Source organism: Catharus ustulatus, chromosome 7, assembly GCF_009819885.2.
Source record: "Catharus ustulatus isolate bCatUst1 chromosome 7, bCatUst1.pri.v2, whole genome shotgun sequence".
Taxonomy (NCBI): domain Eukaryota; kingdom Metazoa; phylum Chordata; class Aves; order Passeriformes; family Turdidae; genus Catharus; species Catharus ustulatus.
The window spans coordinates 339,277-363,115 of record NC_046227.1 but is presented as its reverse complement, the minus strand read 5'-3'; the positions used below and the strand labels follow the sequence as shown (position 1 = coordinate 363,115).

At 51.7% G+C, this 23,839-nt stretch overlaps 1 protein-coding gene across 24 annotated transcripts in view; it reads left to right on the top strand.

The window, feature by feature from the left end:
• Window positions 1-23,839, top strand: part of PCBP3 (poly(rC) binding protein 3) — a 54,025-nt gene extending 30,186 nt beyond the window's left edge. For 7 of the 24 annotated variants that reach the window (XM_033065174.2, XM_033065173.1, XM_033065177.1 and 4 more), the window contains 7 exons: window positions 1,649-1,792; window positions 4,173-4,214; window positions 8,220-8,298; window positions 8,972-9,031; window positions 12,184-12,236; window positions 14,910-15,079; window positions 23,435-23,839. In XM_033065174.2, the coding sequence (XP_032921065.1) occupies window positions 1,649-1,792; window positions 4,173-4,214; window positions 8,220-8,298; window positions 8,972-9,031; window positions 12,184-12,236; window positions 14,910-15,079; window positions 23,435-23,480 (594 nt within the window). In that variant the 3' untranslated portion in view covers window positions 23,481-23,839. Of the gene's footprint in view, window positions 1-1,648; window positions 1,793-4,172; window positions 4,215-8,219; window positions 8,299-8,971; window positions 9,032-12,183; window positions 12,237-14,909; window positions 15,080-16,745; window positions 17,697-23,434 lie in introns of those variants that run through there. The other 17 variants (XM_033065187.1, XM_033065186.1, XM_033065181.1 and 14 more) reach the window with 17 other exon arrangements.

Here is a 23,839-nt window from a genome sequence, read left to right as displayed (position 1 = left end):
ACAAGCAGAGCTGCAAGGTCTCTGACATGGAGAGACGCTGCTGTTTCTGGAGATTACCTCAGCCACGTGCCCCACATCCACACCTGCCACCTCAGATGGGAGAAGCTCCAGGAGGAAAGCCCCTGAGACACAGGATGGTGACACATTCCACTCCTGGTGCATCCTAGGGACAGACAAAGCAGGGACCAATGTGAGGCCCCTCTGCCTAGCTGCACAGCCCTTTCACAGGTGGAAGGATCAAAGCCAAGGTGAAGCAAAGCCAAATGGAACCATCTTCAGCTTGGCAACAGCAGGAGAAATCTCAGGAAAATATCTCAGGAAGAATAGCTGGGAGCCACATTACCCATACCTGCTGGCTGTGATGCTCAGGCAGCTGCACTGCTGCCAAAGGAATTTTAGGCACCTGATGACTCCAGGTCACAGACTGCAGCAGAGCTGAGCCTGAGGTGATGCTTGTCTTGTGTGTTAAAAAGTCTTTCTCACAAAGCAAGATGCGCTACTCCTTTCTATAGCTCAGCCATAGAAAAGAGAATAACCCACAAGTCTTCTTGCAGTGTGAAATCTGGAAAGTGCCCTGACTTTAGCAACTCACAGAGATGTTCCATATCACCTTTCAGTCTTAAATAGATAATCCTGGCTCGTCCCCTTCAAGATTTGTAATGCAATAAAAGAACAAGATGCTGGAGATGTTCTTTGATCAGCTTTCTCACAGACAGATGCTTAGCAGGATATTTAGATGTCTACTTGTCTGCAAGTAGACATCCAAAGAATGTACAGGAAAAATAAAGAACTTTCCTTGAGATAGTGTAATTTCTATTGTCTGTCCTCATATAGCAGTCACTGAGTTGTGTAATTTTGGATAGAAGCAGGAGAGCTGAAATCTCTCCTGATCCCTGGAAACCTCCCTGTTTCCTATGGCCTGTAAGTTGTTCAGGAGAAAACCAGGAGGGAGAACCTGGGTGAGCAGCTCCTGTGCATCACACCAGCAACTTGGTCACTGCAGCCCTGCCCAGACCTACCCCAGGATGGAGAGCAGCAGGACTACAGAATCATGGAATCACAGAATGGTGTGAGTTGGAAGGGACCTTAAAGGTCATCTAATTCCAGCCTCCTGCCATGTGCAGGGAGATCTCTCAGCTGACCACAGGTGCCTTACAGCACCCACATCCCAGCTCGGATGGTGATGGACCGCACCAAGACCTGAAGGTGACCCTGTTCTGGCGGTGAGGAAGATGAGGGCAGCCAAAGAGCTCGAGGATGGTGCCAGGTCGCTCAGGCTGTACCTCCCCATCTTGCTGCTTGAGGCTCTCCTCAAGGCATTCTGAAGGGGCTTCCCGGAGCCTGGAGCAGGTGATGTGGTTTGTGTAGAGCAGAGCAGAGCTGAGAGAGGCAGCGGAGGTCCAGGAGGCCGTTTAGGGACCCATGCCTTGGCAGGGGATCTCCCATACCCCAGGTTGTCCTTGTTGCCCATGAAACCCCTCTGTCCCCCGTGTGCTCCTGTCCAGAAACGCGGTATTGCCTGGTGCGGGTGTTGCTGTGGCGGCCCCGGGGGCCGTGCTCCGTTAGGTGCTTTCTAACGCTCTTTTTGCCGCTGTTTCAGGAAAGCTGTTCTAATGTTCTCTCTCCCTCTCCTTATCCCTTTTCCTAGTCCCCACCAAAAGGTGCCACCATTCCCTACCGCCCAAAGCCCGCCTCCACCCCTGTCATTTTTGCAGGTGGTCAGGTAAGAGCCGACCCGCTTGCAGCCTCCACTGCCAACCTCAGCCTTTTACTGCAGCACCAGCCGCTGCCCGTTAGTGCACTCAGGTTTCTTGCCTTCTGACTTGCATGGTGTCATCCCATCCGTTGTGTGCTGTGGCAGCTGGACTGAAAGCTCTTGGCTTAGCTCCTGTGATGGATGCTGGACAACAGAAAGGAAACGCCAGCCTGGGTGTCAGCTCCGTGTCAGGGTGTCACACAAAGGAAAGGCTGGAATTTGCTTCACTAGACCCAAGTTCAGAATTTGTCAGTGGTTAAGAATGAGGGGATTAGAAAAGCATTGTTGAACAAGAGGCTATCACTGCTCTCTGGCACCTTCAGCCCAATTAAAAATACCTTTGTGTAGCTCTTATCAAGGTTGGAAGGGTTTGTCGCAGCTACTGCTCTGCTTAGGGCAGGCCCCATGGAAGAGCCGTGTCCCTCCTCCCTGGTGCTCGGCTGATTTTGGGTGCTGCTTCCCCCGGTGGTAAAATCTGCACTGTGTCACCCCTGCTGACATTGCAGCCTTGCAGACACCACATGATATTTCCAGCAGCGAGCCTTGGGGTGGTTTTTCCTTTGAGGGATAACCATCACACGGGTGAGCTGCAAACAAAAATCAGCAGGAACAAGAGCAACTGAGCATTCAGCTGTTTCTCAAGCGGGAACTAGCGCCTTTGCTTTCTCCATCTCATCTCCTCGTCTCACCTGGTGGCTGAGGGCCTGCCTGTGGATGCTGCCATGCTGTGGTGCATCACATCGAGCAGGGGGTGTACCTTCCCAAGAGCTCCAGCAGCCAGGTAGGGCCAGCACCACAAAACCACAGCTTACGCTACCCAGAGCAGCTCCACACGAGTTATTTAATTTCTCTCCAACCATAATATATAAAAGGACCAACTAAGACCAGGAGCAAAGCCCAGAGCACAGGCTATTTCAGGCTGAATTAATCACTGCCAGGATCAGGAGTGTGTCACTCCATCTGAGCAGCTGTCCTGGAGAAGAGCTTTGAGTCCAGCTGCCTGGTGAACTGATCTTTTCAAAAGGGAGAGTGAGATGGAGGCATCAGTTCTCCTGCTGTGAATGGTTGGTGCCTTGGACAGAAGTAACATCAGGGGAAGAAGCAACAAGCAAGAAGTGGGAGCTCTTCCCAAGGCTGGGAACCCTATGGCTCTGCCCGAGGGGAGCATGGGGCGAGCGGGCAGAGGACAGCTGGTGAGAGTGGTGACAGGTGTTTGGGGTGGGGTGAGCCTCAGCAGGCTGAGGGATGTAGCAGCCCATGGCAACAATGGCAACATAGGGACCAGCCCTCAAAGGTCAGAGCTGAGTTGCATCTGTTCAAGACACCTTCCTGCCCTTGATTACGTTTTTTGACTCAATTTTTCTAATCAAAAACTAATGTCCAAATTAAACCACCAGGATGGGCAACTCTTCAGCCTCTGTCATGTCCCCTTTGTGCTGGGATGCTGGTGGGCACTGGGACAGCCATTTTTCCTTTTCCTCCTCCGTGATTTTGGGACTTTCCTTCACATAAAGCTCTTTCCAAATAAAACACGTTGCTCTTTGTAAACAATGCGGCAAATTTGCAGGAGCTTCCAAAGTTTTCTCCTTTCATTTTTATTGGTAATCTTTACTCTCCCTTTTCAAAGTGTTCTCCATCTCTTTTGCCATTTCTTTCAGAGTCATCTGAATAATGTGTCTACCAGTGAGATATGTTTTGCTAACTGGTTAAGTCCTAAATATTGGGCACTCTAGTGTCTGGCTCTTTACCCACATTGGTGCTTATTTTGGGATTATTTACAAACAAAAAGAGAAAGAACTGCTACAAAGGATGGGAAAAACCCACAAACCCATTTGCCTGGCAGATACTTGCATGGATTTATCAATTACAGCTGGTGAAAGGCATTGCAGTGCAGGAAGCCCTTGCCTCAATGCCTTTCCAAAGTCCCAGCAGAGCACTGGAATATACTGGGTGGATGTAAAGCATTCACTGGGACTTGCGCACCTGTAAATACGGAGAGGCTCACAGAGCTGGCTTGCTTTTTGAGATCACACTTGGGCAGTGATGACACTGTGCACTTGCTACACAGGTAGTTGTGGTTATTAGAGAATCCCAGGAGGGTTTGGGACACTAAAGATCATCCACTTCCAACCCCCCTGCCACTGATCCTTACTTTTTGTACATCAAAGACCAGCCACAGCCTGATATTCCTACTCCATGCAATGCTGGCACCTAGAAAGAGCTGTTTCTTTCCTTCTGAAAAAGTCTGGAGGCTCAGCATGGTCTAGGTCGGATGGGAGGTGGAACATTTCCCTCCTGCCCCAAGGATTTGGTGCCCCAGGGAGTTTAATGTGGCACAGGAGGTCTCAGCAGAGGGATGGAGTTCTCTCCCCATGTCCTGCCAGCCCTGGGTAACATCTTTGTTTTTGCTTTACAGGCCTATACAATTCAGGGACAATACGCTATTCCACACCCGGATGTGAGTTTTACACTAATTTTTCTTATACCCTTCTCTGTCACCTGCATGCTACTGTTAATTCACATAATATTAATATTAGCCAATAATATTAATAGCATATTTTCAAAGTAACCGGCCGTGTGTAGTATCTGTAATACCTTGAGTAGCCTTTTAACCTGTTAGCACTAAACTTTATTACTTCTGAGGACTTGGCCTGATGCTAAATTGTTTGCATTATTCAGTGCTATCCCTTCATTCTGAGTGAAACCATACTCTATGCATTTTGTGCCTCAAAATGTTCAAAACAAGAAAAAAAAATACTTTCCCTTCTATTTCCCCTTGTCTTTAAAATGTTGGTAAGCTAAGGGCATATATTTAGCTGCTGAGTGCCTTGGTTGGGTGGGAAGAAGCCAGAGCTCTAGGGTTTTTGTGCTTGAAGCCTGGGCAGGGATGTGCCTTTCTGTGGGGGGTGCTCTTTGGGTGATGTGGAAATTGGACAACCACCCCCACCGTGTTGCCCAGAGGGATGGGAAGGTGTGTGCTGCTGCATCTCACCCTGCTGAGAGTCCCCAGACCCCAGTGTGGTCACCCTGAGTTCGGTGGCTGTCTCACTGCTGTGGGTGGCTGTCACCCGTGCAGGGCAGCATGGGGACAGCTCCCACTTCATCTCAGGCTCCTTGGTGCAGAAACAGGAGCTGCTCTGAACTTCTCTAACTGTGGTTTGCTGATGCTAGGATCCCCTGGGCTCCCGTGCCTGTCGGGGGGTCAGGGAGCACTTTTGTTGGAGGACATGGAGGGATCAACAGCTGGAATGTGTGCACCTGAAATTACCATGGGAAATGGAAAATCAGTCTGTTTGAAGGATTTCTTTGAGGAAAGCAGTGAAGCTTTCCTCAAAGAAGCTTTTCTGAGGTGGTCATGGCTCTTGCGAAAAGCAGGGACTTTCTAAATGTGTTTCCAAGGGGATGAAGTACCCATCAAGTCCCATTGCAGAGGGTCCCTCCTGCTGTGAGGCAGGGGTCTGCAGTGAGGCTGAGAATGTGGCAGTGGGGGGAAGCCTTCTCCAGCCATCCCACCCATCACAAGGGGTTGATGCAGCTCAGCATTCCCCTTTCCAGTGAGTGCATTGGGTACTGAATCATGGAATTACTTTTTCCATGTTGGAGAAGGTGGTAAGGCTGTTTGATACCATGAATGCCTGCCCCGTATGGGAGCATTTGGGAGCTCTAGGCTGGATTTTCATCCTAGCAGAAGTGGTTTTACTGGAATTAGAGGAATCCAGGCTTTGGCTTTCCATGTGACACTAGTCTGTGTGTACTCTGAACAGCCTGCTGTGATGGTTATTAAGAAATACTCCTACTATGTACTCTTCACTTTTACTTCATAAGCAGAATATCATTAAATAACCTGTGTAATTAGGGTAGATTAATGCAGTCTTTATCCCAGTTTTTCTTTGCAAGTGGTGTTGACAGCTTAGTGTTTTCCTTGTTCCTATATTCCTCTAATTGTCAGGATTAAAATAGATTTGCTGGCTGCACTCTGTCCCACGCTCAGCAAATCTCCTGAATAAAGGTACAGGAGTTGCTCACTCCATCCTTACTCGCAGGGTGTTCTTTCAGTGATTGGTCATTTTAACAACAACATTCAGTGCAGAATCCAGTCTAGCATGTGCTTTTAGGGCATTTTAAACAGGTTTTGGGTGTTTGTGTTTAGTGACTGCCTTTTGCAAAGCGGGCAGAATTTTGAATGCATGTGCTCTCACCTTGATTTTGTCCACTGGAGAAACACCCCAGGTCAGGGGAAGCTTTGGCTCATGAGGGACTTCAGCATTGCCTGGGTGTTTTTGGCTGTTTGGGATGAGATATGTAGCTGCCTGCCTTCCCAAAAGCTGTGGGATTGTAGACTCACGGGTTGGGTTGGAAGGGCCCTCAAAATTCAAAATCTCCTTGAATCTCACTCCAAACCCCTGCCATGGGCAGGGACACCTTCCACTGTCCCAGACTGCTCCAAGCCCCAATGTCCAGCCTGGCTTTGGACACTTCCAGGGATCCAGGGGCAATCACAGCTTCTCTGGGCACCCTGTGCCAGGGCCTCCCCACCCTCATAGGGAAGAATTTCTCCCCAGAATCCCATCTAACCCTTCCGTCTGTCAATGTGAAGCCATTTCCCCCTGTCCTGTCACTCTGGGCCCTTGTCCAAAGTGCCTCTCCAGTTCTCCTGGAGTCCCTTCAGCCCCTTGGAACATCTACGTGACCTCCTCTGGACTCACTCCAACAGATCCATCTCCTTCCTGTGCTGGAGACCCCAGAGCTGGATGCAGTACCTCAGGTACCAGTCACCTGTCACCAGGGCAGAGGGGGACAATCCCCTCCATCAGCCATGGAAGATGAGCTGGAAGACATGGACATAGCAGCTTTTTCTGTGACACCTGGTTGCAGCTGTCTTCTCTTCTCCCAGGCTTGTTTATTGCTGTAATTGCAGGGGCTGCATAAATACCGCTATCCAAACTGTGTCTGGAAGGTCTGCTAGGTCAGTATTAGAGAGGATTTTGGTCTCCCCCACTTGGCACTACAGGACCCCTGTCCCAGGGCACAGCTGGAGCCCACCAGGCAAAGAGGTTTCATCTGTAGTCCTGCCAGTGGGACCAGGTGCCACGAGAAATTCCAGAAACAGGGTGCAGCTCGAGAAAACACGATAATTCTGAAGTTAAAAAGCAGTGGATGCTGCTGTCCCTGCTCCCTGCAGGAGCAGTGGCATGCCCAGTGTTATCTGGAGACAGCCATGTTGTGGCAGGAACCCATCATATCACACCTTGGACTAAAGCCAAAGACAGCAAAAAAAAAGCAAAGAGATGTGCAGGCACCTCTTATGGAGTGGTGAGACCTTTCCTCTGAGGCAGCGGAGGCTGGGTGTCCTCATGCATCTCCAGGCAGGACAGGGACCCCAGGAGTACCTGTCCAGAGATTAGCAGGTGTTTCATCCCTTCCTGCTGCCTCCCTCCAGCCTCCCCCATTGTGCACAGCCCCTTGGGTCCGCTCTTCCCAGCATTTTCCCCTCACCGCTGCCAGCCAGACCTCCCTGCTCTCCCTCCCCAGCTCTGCTGCAGCAGCAAGGAGGTGTTTGAGTCTTGTTGCTCCCCAAAACATCTAAACTGCAACTCCTGCTTCCCCATTGCCAGGGATGATGGGCAAAACAAGTAATTTGGGTTTGGGGGGTGATGCTGTGCTGACAAATCCCTGAGCACCTGTGAAAGTGGGAGGTGATAAAGAACCTCCCTCCTGCTCACTGTCAGACTTCAGCCCAGTTTGGTTTGTTTTCTTTTCCTGTCTTTTTGTTTTCTTGGTTTGTTTGGGTTTTATTTTTTTTTAATTTGGAGCGGTAAAACCGAGCACAAAATGTATTCCAAACAAACAAACACATCTCTATAAAACTGCTCCTGACTGGGCAGCAAAATCTCCCTGGCACAACAAGGGATACAAGGATCTGAAATACCTACTGGTCATGGCTGAAGCCCATAATTCCCCATATTCCTAATGAGCTTGCATTTAGAAACACAGTTTATCCATCTTCCAGAGGCACTTCCCATCGGAGACACAGCACAAGAATGTGTGCTGCGGGGACAAGCAGTGACAGTGCAGCTCTGGTGGCACAAAGAGGGTCCCTGAGAACTGGCTGTGATGCCCACCAGCTGGCCCTGCGCTGAGGTGGAGGAGCTGAACTGACATTAAGAATGGGCTTCTTGCTGGTACCGTACTTCAGACCCTGACCAAGCACTTCTGCCAAAGATTTGGGCTTTATTGTACTATACCCAGGCCAAGTCCTTTCTGCTAATGTTTTTGCCATGTCTCACCATGGCTTCCTGGTTTGTTTGGGTTTTTTTCAGGGTTTTTTTTTTTCTATTTTTCTGTTTGTTTTCCTTTTTTTTCCTCCCCTCTTCCGTTATAATTTTGTTCTTGTTTTTCGGTGTGACTTGTTGTACTCTATGACAATAACCTTCTTAGTTCTAATGTCCCTCCTACCCCTCAGCAGTTGACCAAGCTCCACCAGTTGGCTATGCAGCAAACCCCCTTTACTCCCCTTGGACAGACCACCCCCGCTTTCCCTGGTACGTACCCACATGCCCTTTCAAGATATCCTTCTCTTACCTGTAGAGTTTCTCTTTCTAAACTCTTGTTGTTTAATGGAAATGAGCAGGGCGAGTAAAAAGTGGCAATATCCACGGGGAGAGGTTAAGGAGAGGCTTGACAGATGTTTTGGGGGTTACGGTGCTCAAGGGTGAGCTCTCAGCCTGGGCTTTCCCAGCAGAAGCTGTAGGTGCTGTCCCTCCCTCCATTGAGGAGGCAGCATCCCCTGCCCCGTGCCGCTCCAGATTCCAGTGGAACATCTGCACTTTCCCAGTGGGACATTTGTGCTCTCCCAGAGGGACAGCTGCACTTTCCCAGCGGGAGTGGCTCGGGGCTGGCCGGATGCTGCCTCGGGGAGCAGTGCTAAGCCAGGCAGGACAGCACCCTGCAGTGGGAAGGAGTTGTGGCCGGAGGGGGCTGTGCTGACGGGAGGACAGCCGGCCCCGGCATGGCCCGAACCTTGTCCTCAAGGCCAGCATGTTCCCAGTGACCTGGGAAGCAGATAGAGCACAGGGGATGGAGGTACTTCAAGTACCACTTGGAAATGACTTTTCTGACAGTATGTTCATCATATTTTGAGCTTCCTAGATGAAGTGACATTGCTTATCTCCTCGAAGGGAAAAGCATTAAACCTGTTTCTTCTTTGCTCTTCAGGAGAAAAGCTGCCCTTACATTCCTCCGAAGAAGCTCAAAATCTGATGGGCCAGTCATCAGGTAAAACACAAAGCTAGAGAGAAGTAAGCAGGCTTTGTTTGAAATATATTCAGTAAATAGGACTGTGCCATTGTTGTGCTCTGAGAGGAATCATGGTATTCATGGAGAAGACAGCAGGTTGTCTTGGTGGGCAGGGAGAGATTGGGCAGCACCCTTCTCCTTGGTGCAGCATGTCAAAAGAGAGGTGCCTTGGCTTTATTGTCTGGCTCTGTGACATTGGTGTGCAACTGCCATAGAACCACAGAATATCCTCAGCTGGAAGGGACCCACAAGGATCATCCAGTCCAACCTCTGGCCCTGCACAGATACCCCAACAATCCCACCCTGTGCATCCCTGAGAGCATTGTTCAAATCTTCCTTGGGCTCTGGCAGCCTGGGGCCGTGCCCATTCCCTGAGGAACCTTGTCAGTGCCCCAGCACCCTCTGGGGGAAGAGCCTTTTCCTGATATCCAGTCTGACCCTCCTTGACACAGCTCCATGCTGTTCCCTTGGGTGCTGTCCCTGGGCACAGAGAGCAGAGATTGGTGCTGCCCCTCAGGTGTGCTGAGGTTTCCCTCAGTGCTGTCTGCATAACAGGAAGATACCAGTCATCACCTTTACTCCTGAATTTAATTTTGCATAACTTTGCTCAGAAACAACAGAACAGTGCTGGTGGGAACAGCCATGACATGCAGCTCTAGCCATCTCCAAGCCATTCAGGGTGAGTTGCGATTTTAGTGGGACAGGACCCTGAGGAGCCAAAGCGTGGCTGCAGCCTTGGAGAAATTTTGCTGTCAGATGCCCCACGTTCATCCACATATGAGGAAGAGATTTGTCTTTTGTTTCCTACCATTGCATAGAGGAGCTATCCTGATACCTGGAAGCTCACAGGCAGGATGAGCCAGACCTGGGGCACACAGCCATCCCATACATGCCTCAGTGATTTTGGGACAGCACCTAACTACGAAAGCAAGTGTAGCCCAAGCAAATGGGCCCCACAAGACTGCTGAAATACAGATTTCATGACACTGACCTGTGCAGCCATGTTTTCTGCATGCCCCTTTGCCCTTTGCAGTCACCCAAGGCATTAATCCTGCCCCGACACACTCATTACAGCCTCAAGGAGTTCTTGTTCATAGCAGAGACGAAGGATCTAGAATGGTGAAATGAACAGTCTCCATGTCATGGAGAAGGATGTGGCCATTCCTCAAAGGCTGTGTGATGCAGGGATGTGCAGTACCATGGCACCAGGTGTCACAAGGGCTTTCAGCATCATCCGTGTCATCTGAGTGTGGGATAGAGGATGCTGCCTTATGAGTCTGAGGAGCTTAGCTTATATTCCCTAAGATCCCTGGATGCCTCAGTGCTACTCACAGCTCTCACTGGTGCTCTGCTCCCTTCAGAAGACATTTTCTGCCACACCCAGACTGCTGCTGAGCTGAGCCTTGTAACATGGCCAAGGGGAGGAATTCCCTCACCAGAGGAACATGTGTGTGATAGGTACAGTCCACCTTGGCCCTGACTGTGAGGAGGCTCAGTGTACAGGCCAGTCCAGGTGAAGTGTGTGCTGTAAAGTCAGCATTGAGCATTGCCTGTGGTGTAATACCTGGGCAGGAGATGTTTTGTGGGGGTTTTGGCATTAGTACCCCTGGATGGGGTGAAGGACAGCAGAGGGCTGCCTTCTGGAGGATCTGCATCCTCATTCCCTGCATTTCCTCTTCTCTCTGTGCTCCCAAGTAAAAAATCTGGTGAGGAAACCTCCTGCAGACAGTTGTCAGCAAAGTGCATCTGGGAAGCTGCATTCAGGAAAGCACAGGAAGTACAGTGTCACATAATCATGGAATGGTTTGGATTGGAAGGGCCCTTAAAGCCCATCTTGTTCGTCCCCGCTGCCATGGGCAGGGACACCTTCCACTAGACCAGGTTGCTCTAAATCCCATCTATTCTGAGCACTTCCAGGGATGGGACAGCCACAGTTTCTCTGGACAACCAGTGCCAGGGCCTTCTCACGCTCATTTCCCAACATCCTGAGATTATGCATGAGCACATCAGAGATACCCAGAGCTCCTCTTCCTCTGTGCTGAGACTCTCCATGGAAATAGGTGAGGAGTTGGGTGCTACTGCTGTCTTGTTTTGCAGGACTTCTGCACTTCCAGTCTCCATGCACTTCTTCATTCTGCACCTCCTTAACCACCCTCTTTCCAGGGATACAGATCTGAAATTCTCTTCTGCTCTCAGAAGCCTTCATCAGAGGTTTATATCATAAGGATAAGGGGTTTTTTCCCAGTTATTGCAAATTCCTGTCAGGCACCAGACAGCTTCTTTCTTGCAGATTTGATATAGGATGTCCCATGTCCCTGCTTCAGCACTGAGGTGATTTAATATGGGAAACCATGGAAGAGGCAGGCTTTGACCTAGAGCACTACAGCATGGTGTCCTCTTACCTCTGGAACTGCATTCACAGGCTCCAGCTGCTGGCTCCAGCCATTCCCACCATGGAGCAGAGAGCTCTCCCTGATCCAGGAGAGGGTGGGAGGAATCATGCTACTGCCTTCACTCCTTGCTGTGTCATTTTGGAGGGAGGCAGGGTCTAAATCTCCATACTGTTCATCTTACTTTCCCTTGGGAATAAGAGGGTCCTGGGTCCACTGGGTTGCATGTCTTAGCAGTCTGGTTCAAATTCAGCATGAGAATCTGTGGGACTTGCAGAGGACTTGTGCCGCCGGATCCCACAGGGACACCGGTTCTGGGGCACCAAACTGCTGTCACACCCCAGCAGCTCAAAGCTGCTGCATCCAGAGAGGGTTGGAGGGTGCATGGGCAGCCTGTGGGACTGGTGGGTGTCCCAGCTAGCATGCTCTCTGCTGCTGTGTGGGAAGGTGTTTCACCCACCTCTCTTTGCTGATGCTGGAACTTGCATCCTCCTCTGAAGCCATTCCCAGTGGGAGGATGAAGGGTGGGAAGCAAGGCACTCGTGGGTTGCAGGGAAGGTGACACCCAGATCCAGTAGAGTCAGGTAGCAACCGTCTTCTCTCTCCTTGTCCCGGAATGTGTGATCCCCTTCCCCTCCCAGCCTGGAGCAGGACGCAGCGTTGGCAGTGTTGCGGGAAAGCAGCGGAGCTCCATAGCATTGTCTCTGCCAGCTCTAACCATGTTCCCTTGCATCTGCCCAGGTTTGGATGCCAGTCCCCCGGCCAGTACTCATGAACTCACCATTCCCAATGATGTAAGTAAATCCAAGTGCTTCCTTGGCATGTCCATGTGTGCGTGTGTGTATACACATATATGTTTATATAGACATCTATGTATAAACTGCAGCCATTTGACTTTGTTAAATACATTTAGAGATGCCCTTTCCCCATGTTCCCTCCTCCATGTACAGTCTGTTGCTGATCAGCCTGCAGCACAGAGCACCCATTGGACTTTACCCTTTGTACAATTCTTTGTGCCGATTTCCCTTTCCAAGTGGACTCAGTGCTCATGAAACATGCCCAGCACACTGGGTAAGGGAGAGAGCTTCCATGCCAGCCCTGATTAAACTCTTAATTGCTTAATCAGGCCATGGTGGTTCTGAGATGATGTTCCAGCTCAAGGGTGGTGACTAGGTGGGGTGGTGGGGAAGAGGAGGTAAGTAAGTGACATTTCTGATGCCACAAAGTGCCACATGAGTGTCTGAAGGACAGTGCGTCTCAGCTCAGTACTGCTGGCAGGCAGCTGTGAGGTCTGATAGGTGGAAGCTTTGTGGTAGTGTGGGTGCTGGACTAGGATATTTGCTGGGAGGATGCTGGAGCCGTGCTGGGCGGGGAGGAGGTGGGATGGAGAGCATGACACAGCCAGCACCTGGATCCATGAACCTCACTTGCTTCTGGACTGGTTTCTATGGATTAAGACCCAGCCTGTGCTCAAATCAGAATGAGGGCAAGTGGAGGGATGACATCCAGTCTCTGTTCCCATCTCCATCACTGACAAGCACCTTCAGCCCATCCTCATCAGGAGTCTCTGAATGGGATCTGGAAGCTGTTGCTCCTTCTTCTGCTGTTCAGCAGCAGCCAGCAGTGCCAGGGAAGGACAACAATCCTGGCGGCAGCTGCTGGGCACCTCTGCCAACACCTCTGTCCACCTGAGAGACATGACAGTGCAAGAACCTATGAGCACCTGCTGACTGAAACCCTTGGAGATGCTTTACCCTGGGCCAAATCATCACAGGAGGGATCTGCAGAGGAGCCAGTGGGGGCTTACCCCAGATGTGCTCCTGTCCACCCAGCAGGGACCCCTCTCCAGGAGGCTGCAGGGAGCTCTGCAAGTGCTCCTGAGGTTCCAACAGCCATATTTGCTGAGCATGGAGGACCATAGCAATGAAGGCATCTTCAGAAGTATAAAGAGACCCCTTGCAAAAGGACTCACGTGGGAGGAAAGGAGTCCAGGAGACCTCTGAGAACTCAGGAGCACTCGTAGCATTCACTTGCCAGAGACCCAGCTCTCACCAGACCTGGGAGACATTAGATGTCATCACCTGCATCTTGAAAAACTCTTCCTTAGCTCTCCCTACTTTCAAAGCCTGTTTCAAAGGCTTTTAAACACCCACTGCTACCCTCTCAGGAAGCAGAGGACAGGTCTGTGTTCCTTGAAGAGTTACCAGGTGTGTTTTAGTGGTGTAGCTTGGAGTTGTGCTGCAGTGGAAGGAAATCTGATGATACCCATCTTGCTGCTTCTCTGACTGTCAGGAGAAACTTGAACACTGTTCGTCTTGTGTGTAGCTGAGCATCTGCCTAAATAGTTTGGCTCCTCAAGTCTCTTCAGCAGATTTTCATTTGCTGAAGCATCTCGGAGTTATTTCTGTGCTGTGAAGATCAGGATGGGCTGAACATTCCTCCACAGACCCTGGGACAGTGGATACCCTTCCAGTGTATATTCAGGTTCATATGGGATAAACCACCATGGCAGCCCCATGGTCTGACCAAAGGATCAGGGAATATTTGGAGGAGTAATTGTGTCTGCTTACACTATGCAGAAATCCAGCAGCTGCCAAGATGAACATCCCATGTATAAAATGCCCTTGGAAAAGAGCTCAAATGGCCAAAAAGGGCATGCAGAGCACTTCATGCCTGTCTTGGTCAAGCTGGATATCCCCATATTACCAATCTTTGGAGATGCTTTGGGGGAGTTACACAAATGAGACCATTGAAGAAATTCAAGCCACTGAGGACCATTGAGGAGAATCAAAGGATGAACAGTTGAGGAAATTCAAACCTCCAGCTTGAATTTTTTTCACAAGATTTTTTCACAAGAGCATGAAAGATGAGGTTTTATGTAGAGTCCACCTATTCCGTGGGTGCCACAGCTGCCTGGTGCTCTTCTGTGCCCACTGGCAAGCCACTGGATTGCACTAAAAGAGCTAGAGGGAGGTAGCAGAGGCACTGAAGGTGTCCCAATGGCATAGAAGAAATGTGGGATGGGGTCACTGCACCAGCTGATGCAGGGGCTCTTGGGCTTGGCCTGTCCCCAGGAAAGGCAACAGGCTTGTTTCCTTCTAGTAACATGACCAAACCACCTTTGGGTTTGCTGTGACTGGCAAGGGGATAAGTACTTTCAAAACACTGACCATGCATTAAACCATGAAAATTATTATTATTGAAATGAACCCTCCTTGAAGCCCTCTGAGGTGCTGGGCACCATGTGCAGATTATGGAGGTTCTTCCCCACAAGGAGCAGACCAGGGCAGGTGTCTGGATGTGTCCTTGGAGGACCGTGCTCACGCACTGATAGGATTCACTCCGGGCTGTCCCTCTCCTGTTTTCATGAGCATTAAGGTCACTCTTGTCTCAGGTGTGCAAGCATCCCACTGGTGACTACCAGAGCTGCTGCTTCTCAGACGTTCCCTCCGTGCTTTCTTTCCTAGCTAATAGGCTGCATAATCGGACGCCAAGGGACCAAAATCAATGAAATTCGGCAGATGTCGGGAGCGCAGATCAAAATCGCCAATGCCACGGAAGGGTCATCAGAGCGCCAAATCACCATCACAGGAACCCCTGCAAACATCAGCCTTGCGCAGTACCTCATCAACGCCAGGTGAGACCCCCTGCTGACCTCCACTACAGCTGACCCCGTCCCACCACACCTGACCCCGGTGCGCCGGGAGCAACCCACACTCCCAGTGCTCAGGGGCTTCCTGAGGCCGGCTGGGATGGACGGTGTCTTGCTGAGACTTCTGAGCAGGGACCAGACATCGCCAGCAGGACATCTCCCCCTGGCTGGCACTTTGGCTGGGGACTGGGAGCCGCCATGCTGCTGGCAGAGTGGCCGCGGGTTGTGCCAGCTGCCTGCCCTCCTGCCACCCTTGCTCAAGGATTTTGCTTGTGAGTGGGCAAAGTTGCCACCGTCTTTGCCTGTGGACGAGGCAGGGGATGAGGACAGGAATGGAGCTGAGCCGGTGGCAGGGAGGCGTCACTTGGGACCTGCTTGCTGGGATCCCAGCATCGCTTACCACCTCTTCCACGTGCTTCCAGGCCTCCCAAAGGCTTTCCATCACTCAGTGAAAGCAATCAGTCCAATAAACGCAAGACATGGGAACGGCCTGACTGCTTCCTTTTCATCATGAAAAGCTTGGCACTGCAAGACTTCACAGGGGCCAAGGTTCCCAGCACTGCTGCCGGCTGGGGGGAGATGCAGCCCGTGGCATGGGGACCGGGGTCCAGTGAGGGGAGTGTGCAAGGGAGGTATAGCTGCAGACATGAGCTGGGAACTTGCTCTGTGCAGGCAGCGAGCTGTGTCCAGGCTGCTCACTCAGACCTATTTGTCTGTGTCTGCGGACTCGTGGAGAGTGAGTTTAAGGGGATACAGGACCTTCTTGGTAGCTTTGCACCTGCCTGGCAGAACCACTCAGACGGGCCCATCTGCCTGGGCAGGACTGATGCCGTACCAACCCACCGCCAGCCCCGGATGCACTCAGGAGGGAGGCGGTTGGCAGGGCCCCGAGGACAGGGGGCTGCTGGCAGCGACTCTGACACTTGTTGGGGTGTAGGCTGGGAGCACCAGTGAGGTCTGTATGTGCTTTCTCCTCCTTGCACCCAACCCACCCAAGCCATGACTCGCAGCAGACCCCTGCCATCCCATCCCGCCCCGCTACCCCGCTGCCCATGCACCTCTCCTCCGTGCTTGGGGGAGGCACAGGGCCAGCCCCCTGCCCGCAGGCATGGCTGAGTGGCTTCCCCAAAGATCCTTGCCAATCCCCACCCCCCACTGCCTGAGACAGAAAGAAAAGAAAAAGAAGCGGCTCTTGGTTTCTGGGAAGGGCTGGCTGAGCTGCCCCTGTGCAGAGGTGACCTGGTAGGGTGGCAGGATGGGGCTCAGCCTCTCCCATAGTTTCCAAACCAGAGCAAAAGGAAGCAGCCAGGGCAGCTGGTACAGCTGCCTGTCTCCCATAGGAGGGATGCTGCTGGAAGTGAAACTGTGCTCTGAGATGGCTTCTGCCAGCACCTGTGGTGGGTGACAGTAAAGGGCCGCAGCGAGGTGAGGGGAAGGCCGCCAGCCATTGCGCTGGGTCTGTGCTCCAGTCTGGTGCTGTCCTCGGGGACCCCAGGCCACCCAGTGATGCTCTGCCCACTCCATCTGCATGGTGTCTGGGCAAGAGGAGGAGCGCTGCCCCACAGGATCTTCGTTTTCTTTTCTGCTCCAGTGATTAAGCACTTGTTTTTTGTCTTCCCCCCACCCCTCTCTCTGCCCCTGTCTATTCTAGGCTGACGTCTGAGGTCACTGGAATGGGCGCACTCTAATTTCCACCCACCATCCTCCACTCTGCACCACCCGACCCTCTCCAGCCACCGGCACTCCACCCAGCCTGTACTGCCTGTACATTTACCGTCTTCCCTTTACCTCCACAGATACTCTTTTCTTTACTAACGAATATATATATACATATATAAACACACATGCACATATGCACACACTGGAACGTTTCTTTACGAGCTCTTTACTCTGTGCTCCCGAGGCTGCTCCCAAACTCTTTGGTTATGGTCCTTGTTTTCAGCGTTACCGTGTGAATTCTTCATCTGCTTTTGGGGGACGAGGGAGGGGGGAGGGGGGAATTGTTTTTTCTCTCTAATTGGCAAGACTTCAGGAGTGTCAGTCTAGCGCAACTACCTACACGTTTGAGTTGACATTGGCGGTACTTTCTGTAGCCTATGGACATACGTGATGCCACCCAGAGCTGTGCCTGCTTCAGATGACTTAACTTTTCTCACCCTCCTTCCTTTAGTGCTTCCCCCTTGCTTGTCCTGGCTCACCTTCGCCACCTAACGCCCCTGCCCTCAGGGGAAGGGCATGCTTTTCACCCTGTGTTATTCAGGAAGCAGAAGCCAAGCGTGGGTTCAACCCACGGGCTTCTCTCTTGGAACATGGCATGGTCCAGACAAGCCCTTTTTCCCACTAAACTAAGGGAATCACACACACACACACACACACGCACACACACACGCACACACACAAATGCTCATTGTTTTTTTAACTAACGAGCACCTGGAAGTGGGAAGAACTCAGCTATATGGGATTCACAGCCCCAGGGGTCTTTGAAAGCACTCTTTTGGCAATCCCCCAGTAGCAAAACCTTTGGACAATAGCTCAGGAAGCTCTGTGAGCCGGCTGTGTTTGTCGTTGTTTGTGTTCAATAAATGTCTGTGCAGCTCTGGTACCGATGGGCTCCGACTATTCTTCTCCTGGGTTGCCCCAACAATGCCAGCCCCATCCTTCCCTCTGCATCCTTCCACACCTTTTTAGCTGCCTGGAGGGAAGGTGGGGTTGTAGCAAGAGTTCTCTATTTTTTTATTATTATCATTGTTATTACTATTATTATTTATCATCACCATCATAATTTTTTTTTGTTTCATTTTTTTAGAGAAGGTCCCATGACCAATGCAGTTCCTTAGTGATTCCATGCTTTCTGGTTTGTTTGGTTTTTTTTGTTTTTTTTTTTCCCAAAAGGATAGTTATTGGCTTGCATAATCCTTTTGTTTTCCTTGGGATTAATTTATAAATTATGGTGTGACTACCATCATCTCTCACTGCCTCCTTGTCTGGACAGATCTGCCATGTCTGTGGCCCACACCCTTCCCCAAGACCCTCTCTACCCAGCCCTGCCTTCTGCTTTCAGGCTTTTCTTCTCTCTCCTACATCTCCAACAGGAAAACATTTTCCATCTGTTAATCCCTGACTGTCCATTTTCCTGGATTGCAAATGAGGGATCATGATACACCATGTCCCCAAACAGCTGAAGCAGCCACACAGGACATTTTTGTATCACATGGGAAATAAATTGTTTTTTCCAGGTGAGCCCCAAGATTTCCTGGTGTTTCCCTGTCTTGGACCCTCAGTACCAGCAGGCACCACTGGCAGCTTCCCACCCTTCTCCTACCAGGATGCTGGGCCACTTCTCCTGTCTCCAGCACTGCCTGCTCAGCACTTAGGCTGTGTTAGGGATCCCAGGCAATGCCACAGCATCAGTGGAACCAAGGATGGGCAGGGGGCTGTGGGCTCCAGCAGGGAACTGGTAGGGATGAGAGCACAGCCCAGGAGCCTAGAAAGGTGAAGGCAGTGCCACTGAGCATCAGGGTTTGCTCTGCCCAGGTGTCTCAAAACCTGTGCATGCTCAGTTCTCTAGAGCATTCCAAGCTTCTGTGGTTAAAGGTGTTCTCAGGTCCTTCATAAGGTGCTTTGCTGCCTGTCTTCAACCCCTTGCCCTGCTCTCCCTGGCACTTTGGGTTCCACTGTGCCTTTTGGGTGGCCCAGCAGCCACACAGGCTTGAAAATATCCCCTGACTGCCCATCCAGGGGAGCACGGGTGCTGTGGAGGGTGTTGAGGAGCTCAGGTGGCAGCCTTTGCTTGCACGTTCCCTGTGTATTTGTGCTGATGCTGAGGATGGAGGGAGGCAGGCATCAAACTGGGCCTCCTCCAAGCAGCTGACTGGCCAACAAAGCACAGAACCGGTGACGAGTCAGCTCTGGGCAAGGGGCGCTCCTCATCTTCTGTTCCTCGCTCTGCTTTAGACCAAGTGTGAGAGCCAGTGAAAATAACTAGCCCAGTGGCCTGAGGGGTGAGCCACGGCAAAAGCTCCATATCCCACTGCCACCACCCTCCATGGTAGCCTGGGGTGCTGTCCCCTCGGAGAGGGATGGTGCAGAGAGGGAGCCAGCCCATCCTGCTGTTCCCAGCTCCTCCGTGGGGCTGTAGAACAAGCTGGAGCACGAGGAGAGCTTCTTCATGAGGTGATGGAGGCACAGCAGCAGCAGAATCACACTGACCCAAGACTGAGTAGTCCATCCCAGGCCAACACGGCTGTGGAATTTGGATACCTGGGGAAGGCCGGGAAGCGTGACAGCATCCCAGACACGGAAATGGCTTTGCACAGTGCCTGCAGATCACGGCTGCCCTGAATTCTTCTGTTCTCTGTGTGTGCTCCCTGTGCCATTCCCCACCTCCGCTGAGACAGCGCTGCCCAAAATAGCAAATGCCAGATTGGGTCTGCCAGATGCAGCTGAGCTCGGAGGCTGCTGGAAAGAAGGAGCAGACTGCAGCAATACCTCTGCACCCATCCCCACACCAGCAAACCTACAGATAACCCCTCTCTGGGTACCATCCCCATCCTAGCCCACTGCCAGATATCCATCATGCAGCCAGGCTTGGAAAAGACACCCTGGGAATTGGAGGTGAGGGAGAAGAGGCTGGATATGAGCGTTGCTCTGGCATCAGACAGGTGTCTGAGATGTCATGTCAAGACTTGTGCTGCCACAAGGATCTGTGCCCATTGGAGTGCTCCAGGGAATGCTGGTTGCAGCCACAGGGGGACAAGGGACAGTCCAAGCAGAAGCAGTCACCTGGGTCACCTCACAGGAGCACTGCACATTTGTAGAATCACAGAATATCCTCAGCTGGAAGGGATCCACAAGGTTCATCAAATCCAGCTCCTGGTCCTGTGCAGGACACCCCGAAGCATCCCTCCTTCTGGCACTCCCTTTGACTTCACAACTTTTCTTTGGGGGTCACACTGCCAAGGTTATTTTGCAAATTTAAAAGAAAAAGAAAACAAAAAAGGTGAAACTGCAGTGTTATGTGGGAGTCAGCTTATCCATTGTCATCCGGCCTTGAGCAAGGTTTGGAGAAAGGTGTTGAAATCAATGCAGCATCTCCTGGGAGCATGTTGATCACAACAAGGATAACAACAAAATCACGAGGAATGTATCAAACTCAGCTTTGATTTCTTTGGGATGGCTCAAAAGGAGATTTGCTATTTTCTTTGGAAGGAGCCTCAGTGTTTTGCTTTGATTTCTGATAAGTCTTAGGCTTCCATTTTGGATAAACTTAAAATACTGTGAGGATGCATCCACAGCCATGCCACTGGGAAAAATCTCTAATATTGGAGTGAATATTCATTGCAGTGTGAACATCCCAGTTAATCAACAGAATACCTTTAATATATTGCTTTTCTCTCCCAAAACAATGCATTGTTATCCAGAATGATTCAACATTCTGGAAGCAACCAACTCAGGTAAACTCTTTAGGAATGAGTTATTTAGGGGGATATTTTGACTTTGACTGGAAAGTATTGGTCCAATGCCTCCCCCTGCCCCTGGAGTGTGGGGGTCTCCATCTGCTCCCAAAATTGTTGGGAGTATTGTTTCGTGCTCCCCTCCCCCGCCCCCCCCCGATTGTATTTGCAAATGTAGTACAAAATACGGCTGTTAAAAATAGACCCTTTCCCCTAAGGGAAAGTGACTTTCACCGGGGAGACTCTTTAAATTTCATACTCTCTTTGAGTTGTTATTCCAGCGTTTGTTAATGTATCCATGCTAGTCACTTTTAATTATGCTAATTCCCAGTTTATGCTTCATTAGCAAGGGTAATTTCCTGCCTCCGGTGCGGACCGAGGTAGAGTTTCTGGGAGATCTCTACGTGGTGTGGCAGGGATGAATGCCTAATCCCATTTTCTCCTTGGCCCCAGGGATGGAAGGCATCTCCCCAGCGCTGCCTGGCTGCAGCCCCCTCCCCCTGGGGGATACCCGGTCCCCATCCCTTGGCCCCTCGGGCTGGTCACTAGATGTCCCCATTGCCTAGCTTTTCATGGATGCATCCACAGCCACGCCGGGATGTGGGCGGCACTGGCATGTCCGGTGCCTCCAGCCACTGCTCCCATGCGTGCAGAGGACATCCCGCGCTGCTGGAAAGGGAGCCGGCTGTTGTGTGTGTGTCCCTGACACTGGTGACGGGCAGTGACAGCCCGCAGGAATGGTCCCGTCAGTGCTGGGACCTTCACGGAGCCAGCCCACATGGGCAAGGATGTGTAGCAAGCATCTCCATGGCCATGGGTGGCAGAAGCCACCCCTTTATGCTGGCAGAAGGACAAGGTTTTGCTGCAGAGGTCCCAGAAGCGTCCATCCCTGTGGTCCCCAGGGAGGCATTCCCAAGCTGGTTGTTCTGTGCCTTGGCTGGCAGCAGGAGCCTCTGCAGCTGCAGGAATGATTTGCAGAAAGGTCACAGTCTCTGTGCAGTCCCCCTGCTCCCATGCTGGATGTTACAGGGGGCTGGGACTCTGCTGAAAGGAATATTTTTGCTTTGCCTTCAAAATGAATGCAGCTGCGGATCCTGATCTGCTGTGCTATGCAGCGATCCCCAGGCCCCCATCCAAAGGGTAACGTGGCAGTGACTTTTAGGAAGTACTGAATGTACCAGATGTGCAACTCCTTCCACTACAGATGTATGGCCCCTCCTCCCATTCTGCCCTAGCGCCTTTGTCCTGCAAAGAGGAAGATCAGACTCCAGATTGCTCCAAAAGCATCCCACAGACCAAATACAGCCAAGTGCAAAGCTGGACTGGCTCTGGATTCCCACATTCGTGTTTAGGCAATTCAACCGCAGCAATGTCTCTTCCCAGAAATGATGATGAAGTCCACTCTGCACATGGGGAACAAAATTAGCCAGGAGATGGAGGATGGAGCAGTGGGAGGAGGCTTTGGGTGTGAGCTCCATGCCAAACCGTGGCCTGTGGCTGATTCAGGACATGTGTGCTATTTCCAGAAGGAACTGCTTTGATCCTGAAAGGATAGGCCAGGATGTGCGTGAGGGCTGGAATATTTGAAGCACACTTGGAGCGCTGTGTCCTGGTTCCCTGCAGGCAGTGTCACTATTTGTCCCTGGAGAAAGCTGAAAGAGAGCATTTGTGTCTGGATCAAACAGGATGAGTGTCGCTTGGCTCTGGCGCTTCTCTGGGTTTTGTTGTGTCCTGTGGGAATGGGTGGCAGAGGATGCCCCACAGCAGCATGGGCACAGCGTGGGTGGGAGATGCTCTGTGGAAGTGTGGGCACAGTGATGGGCCAGAAGTCAGCTGGCAACATGGCCAGGCACACAGAGCACTGAAGGATGGGGCAGCATGGCTCCAGAACTCGGGACTGCATGCATGGCTTGGGATCAAACCTTAACAGATATCCAACATGATTTCCCAGTGCAAAGGGGAGCAGGTTGTGATGTGCTTACCCAAAAGCACTCCATTAGTGGACAGTTTTTGGTGGGAGGACATTGCAGTGATGTAACCTGAGGCTGCTGCTGCAGCTGGTGATGTGGTTTTCCCAAGGGATGCTGCTCTGTGCTACCAAGCACGCAGCCATGCTCCCGAATCTCTTACAGGAGCACTGCAGGGGAACTGTCAGTAAAAAGCCAGTTAAAAGTGCAAACCCAGAGAAACTGCTATTTCTGTGCTTAAAACAAATTTTAAGTTGCAGACTAAAATTTATTATCACCACAAGCAGACCTGCCCTCCACCTCCTTTGGGCTGATTTACAGAGGCACAGGGTGGTGCAGTGCAGCACCAGGCAGAAGTTGTAAGGGATGTGTGCCCTTCCCCAGTGCTCCTCTCTCCTGATGGGCTCCAGCTGCCCATCACCCCCAGTACAGCAGTGCCCTTGTCCACCACCCCCAAATCTTGCTGGTGGGGTCCAGCAGAACCAGCTTTCACCATCCCTGCAGCCACGGGTTTGTAGGGCAGAGAAAGAGCAGATCCTCAGCCTGGAAGCAGCCTGCGTGTGTTCAGATGGCTTCTCTGCAGCTCCCAAAAGGCTGCTCTCAGCCCTCAGTGATAGCCCATGAGGCAAATGCAGCAGGCCAGGCAACCACCTGGGCTCACCTGGCAGCCCAGCTCACACTGGATGTGTTTGGTGTGAGCTCCCATGGGAAAAAAAGGCAGGTTTGTTGTGGTGTAGCAGAGTTCTGTGGGGGCATGGCTCCTCCAACTTGGCTTTTTGGGGTGTGGGTGATTTTAGCATCACTCTGGAGAGTTGCTCGGGATGTTGAAGCAGCCTCATGTTTGTGTAGCCTGAGAGTCAGGAGGCTCCAGTACGGGAGTCTCGGTTGGGCTCTGACCACCTCCCTTGTTTGCCCCCCAGCTCTGCAGACCCTGACCCCCACGGGAGGAACACCTTCACCGCCTGACCAGAGCGCTGCAACTCACCTGCTCTCAGTGGCTGATGCTTGAGCCCCCTCCGAAGATGCTGCCAGCTTCCCGCGAGCTTGTCCTGCTCCTTCATGGCACTCTTGGGACCCCCTGCCTGAACCCCCCTGCCCAGGCTGCCCACACCCTGCTCCCTGGGCCGGGGCACAGGCCAGCAGCGGGCTCGGGGGGCTGGGGTAGCAGCTCTCAGGAGGACGGCCAGCTGCGGTGGTATTCACTGTGAGCCAGCGCTTCCCACCACCCCTCTCTGTGCTTCCTCATCGCCCCTTGTGCCCCTGCTGCTTTGAGATGTATTTCATGGCTTATTCGTGTCATTGCAATAAAGCTTCTGTTGCTTGAA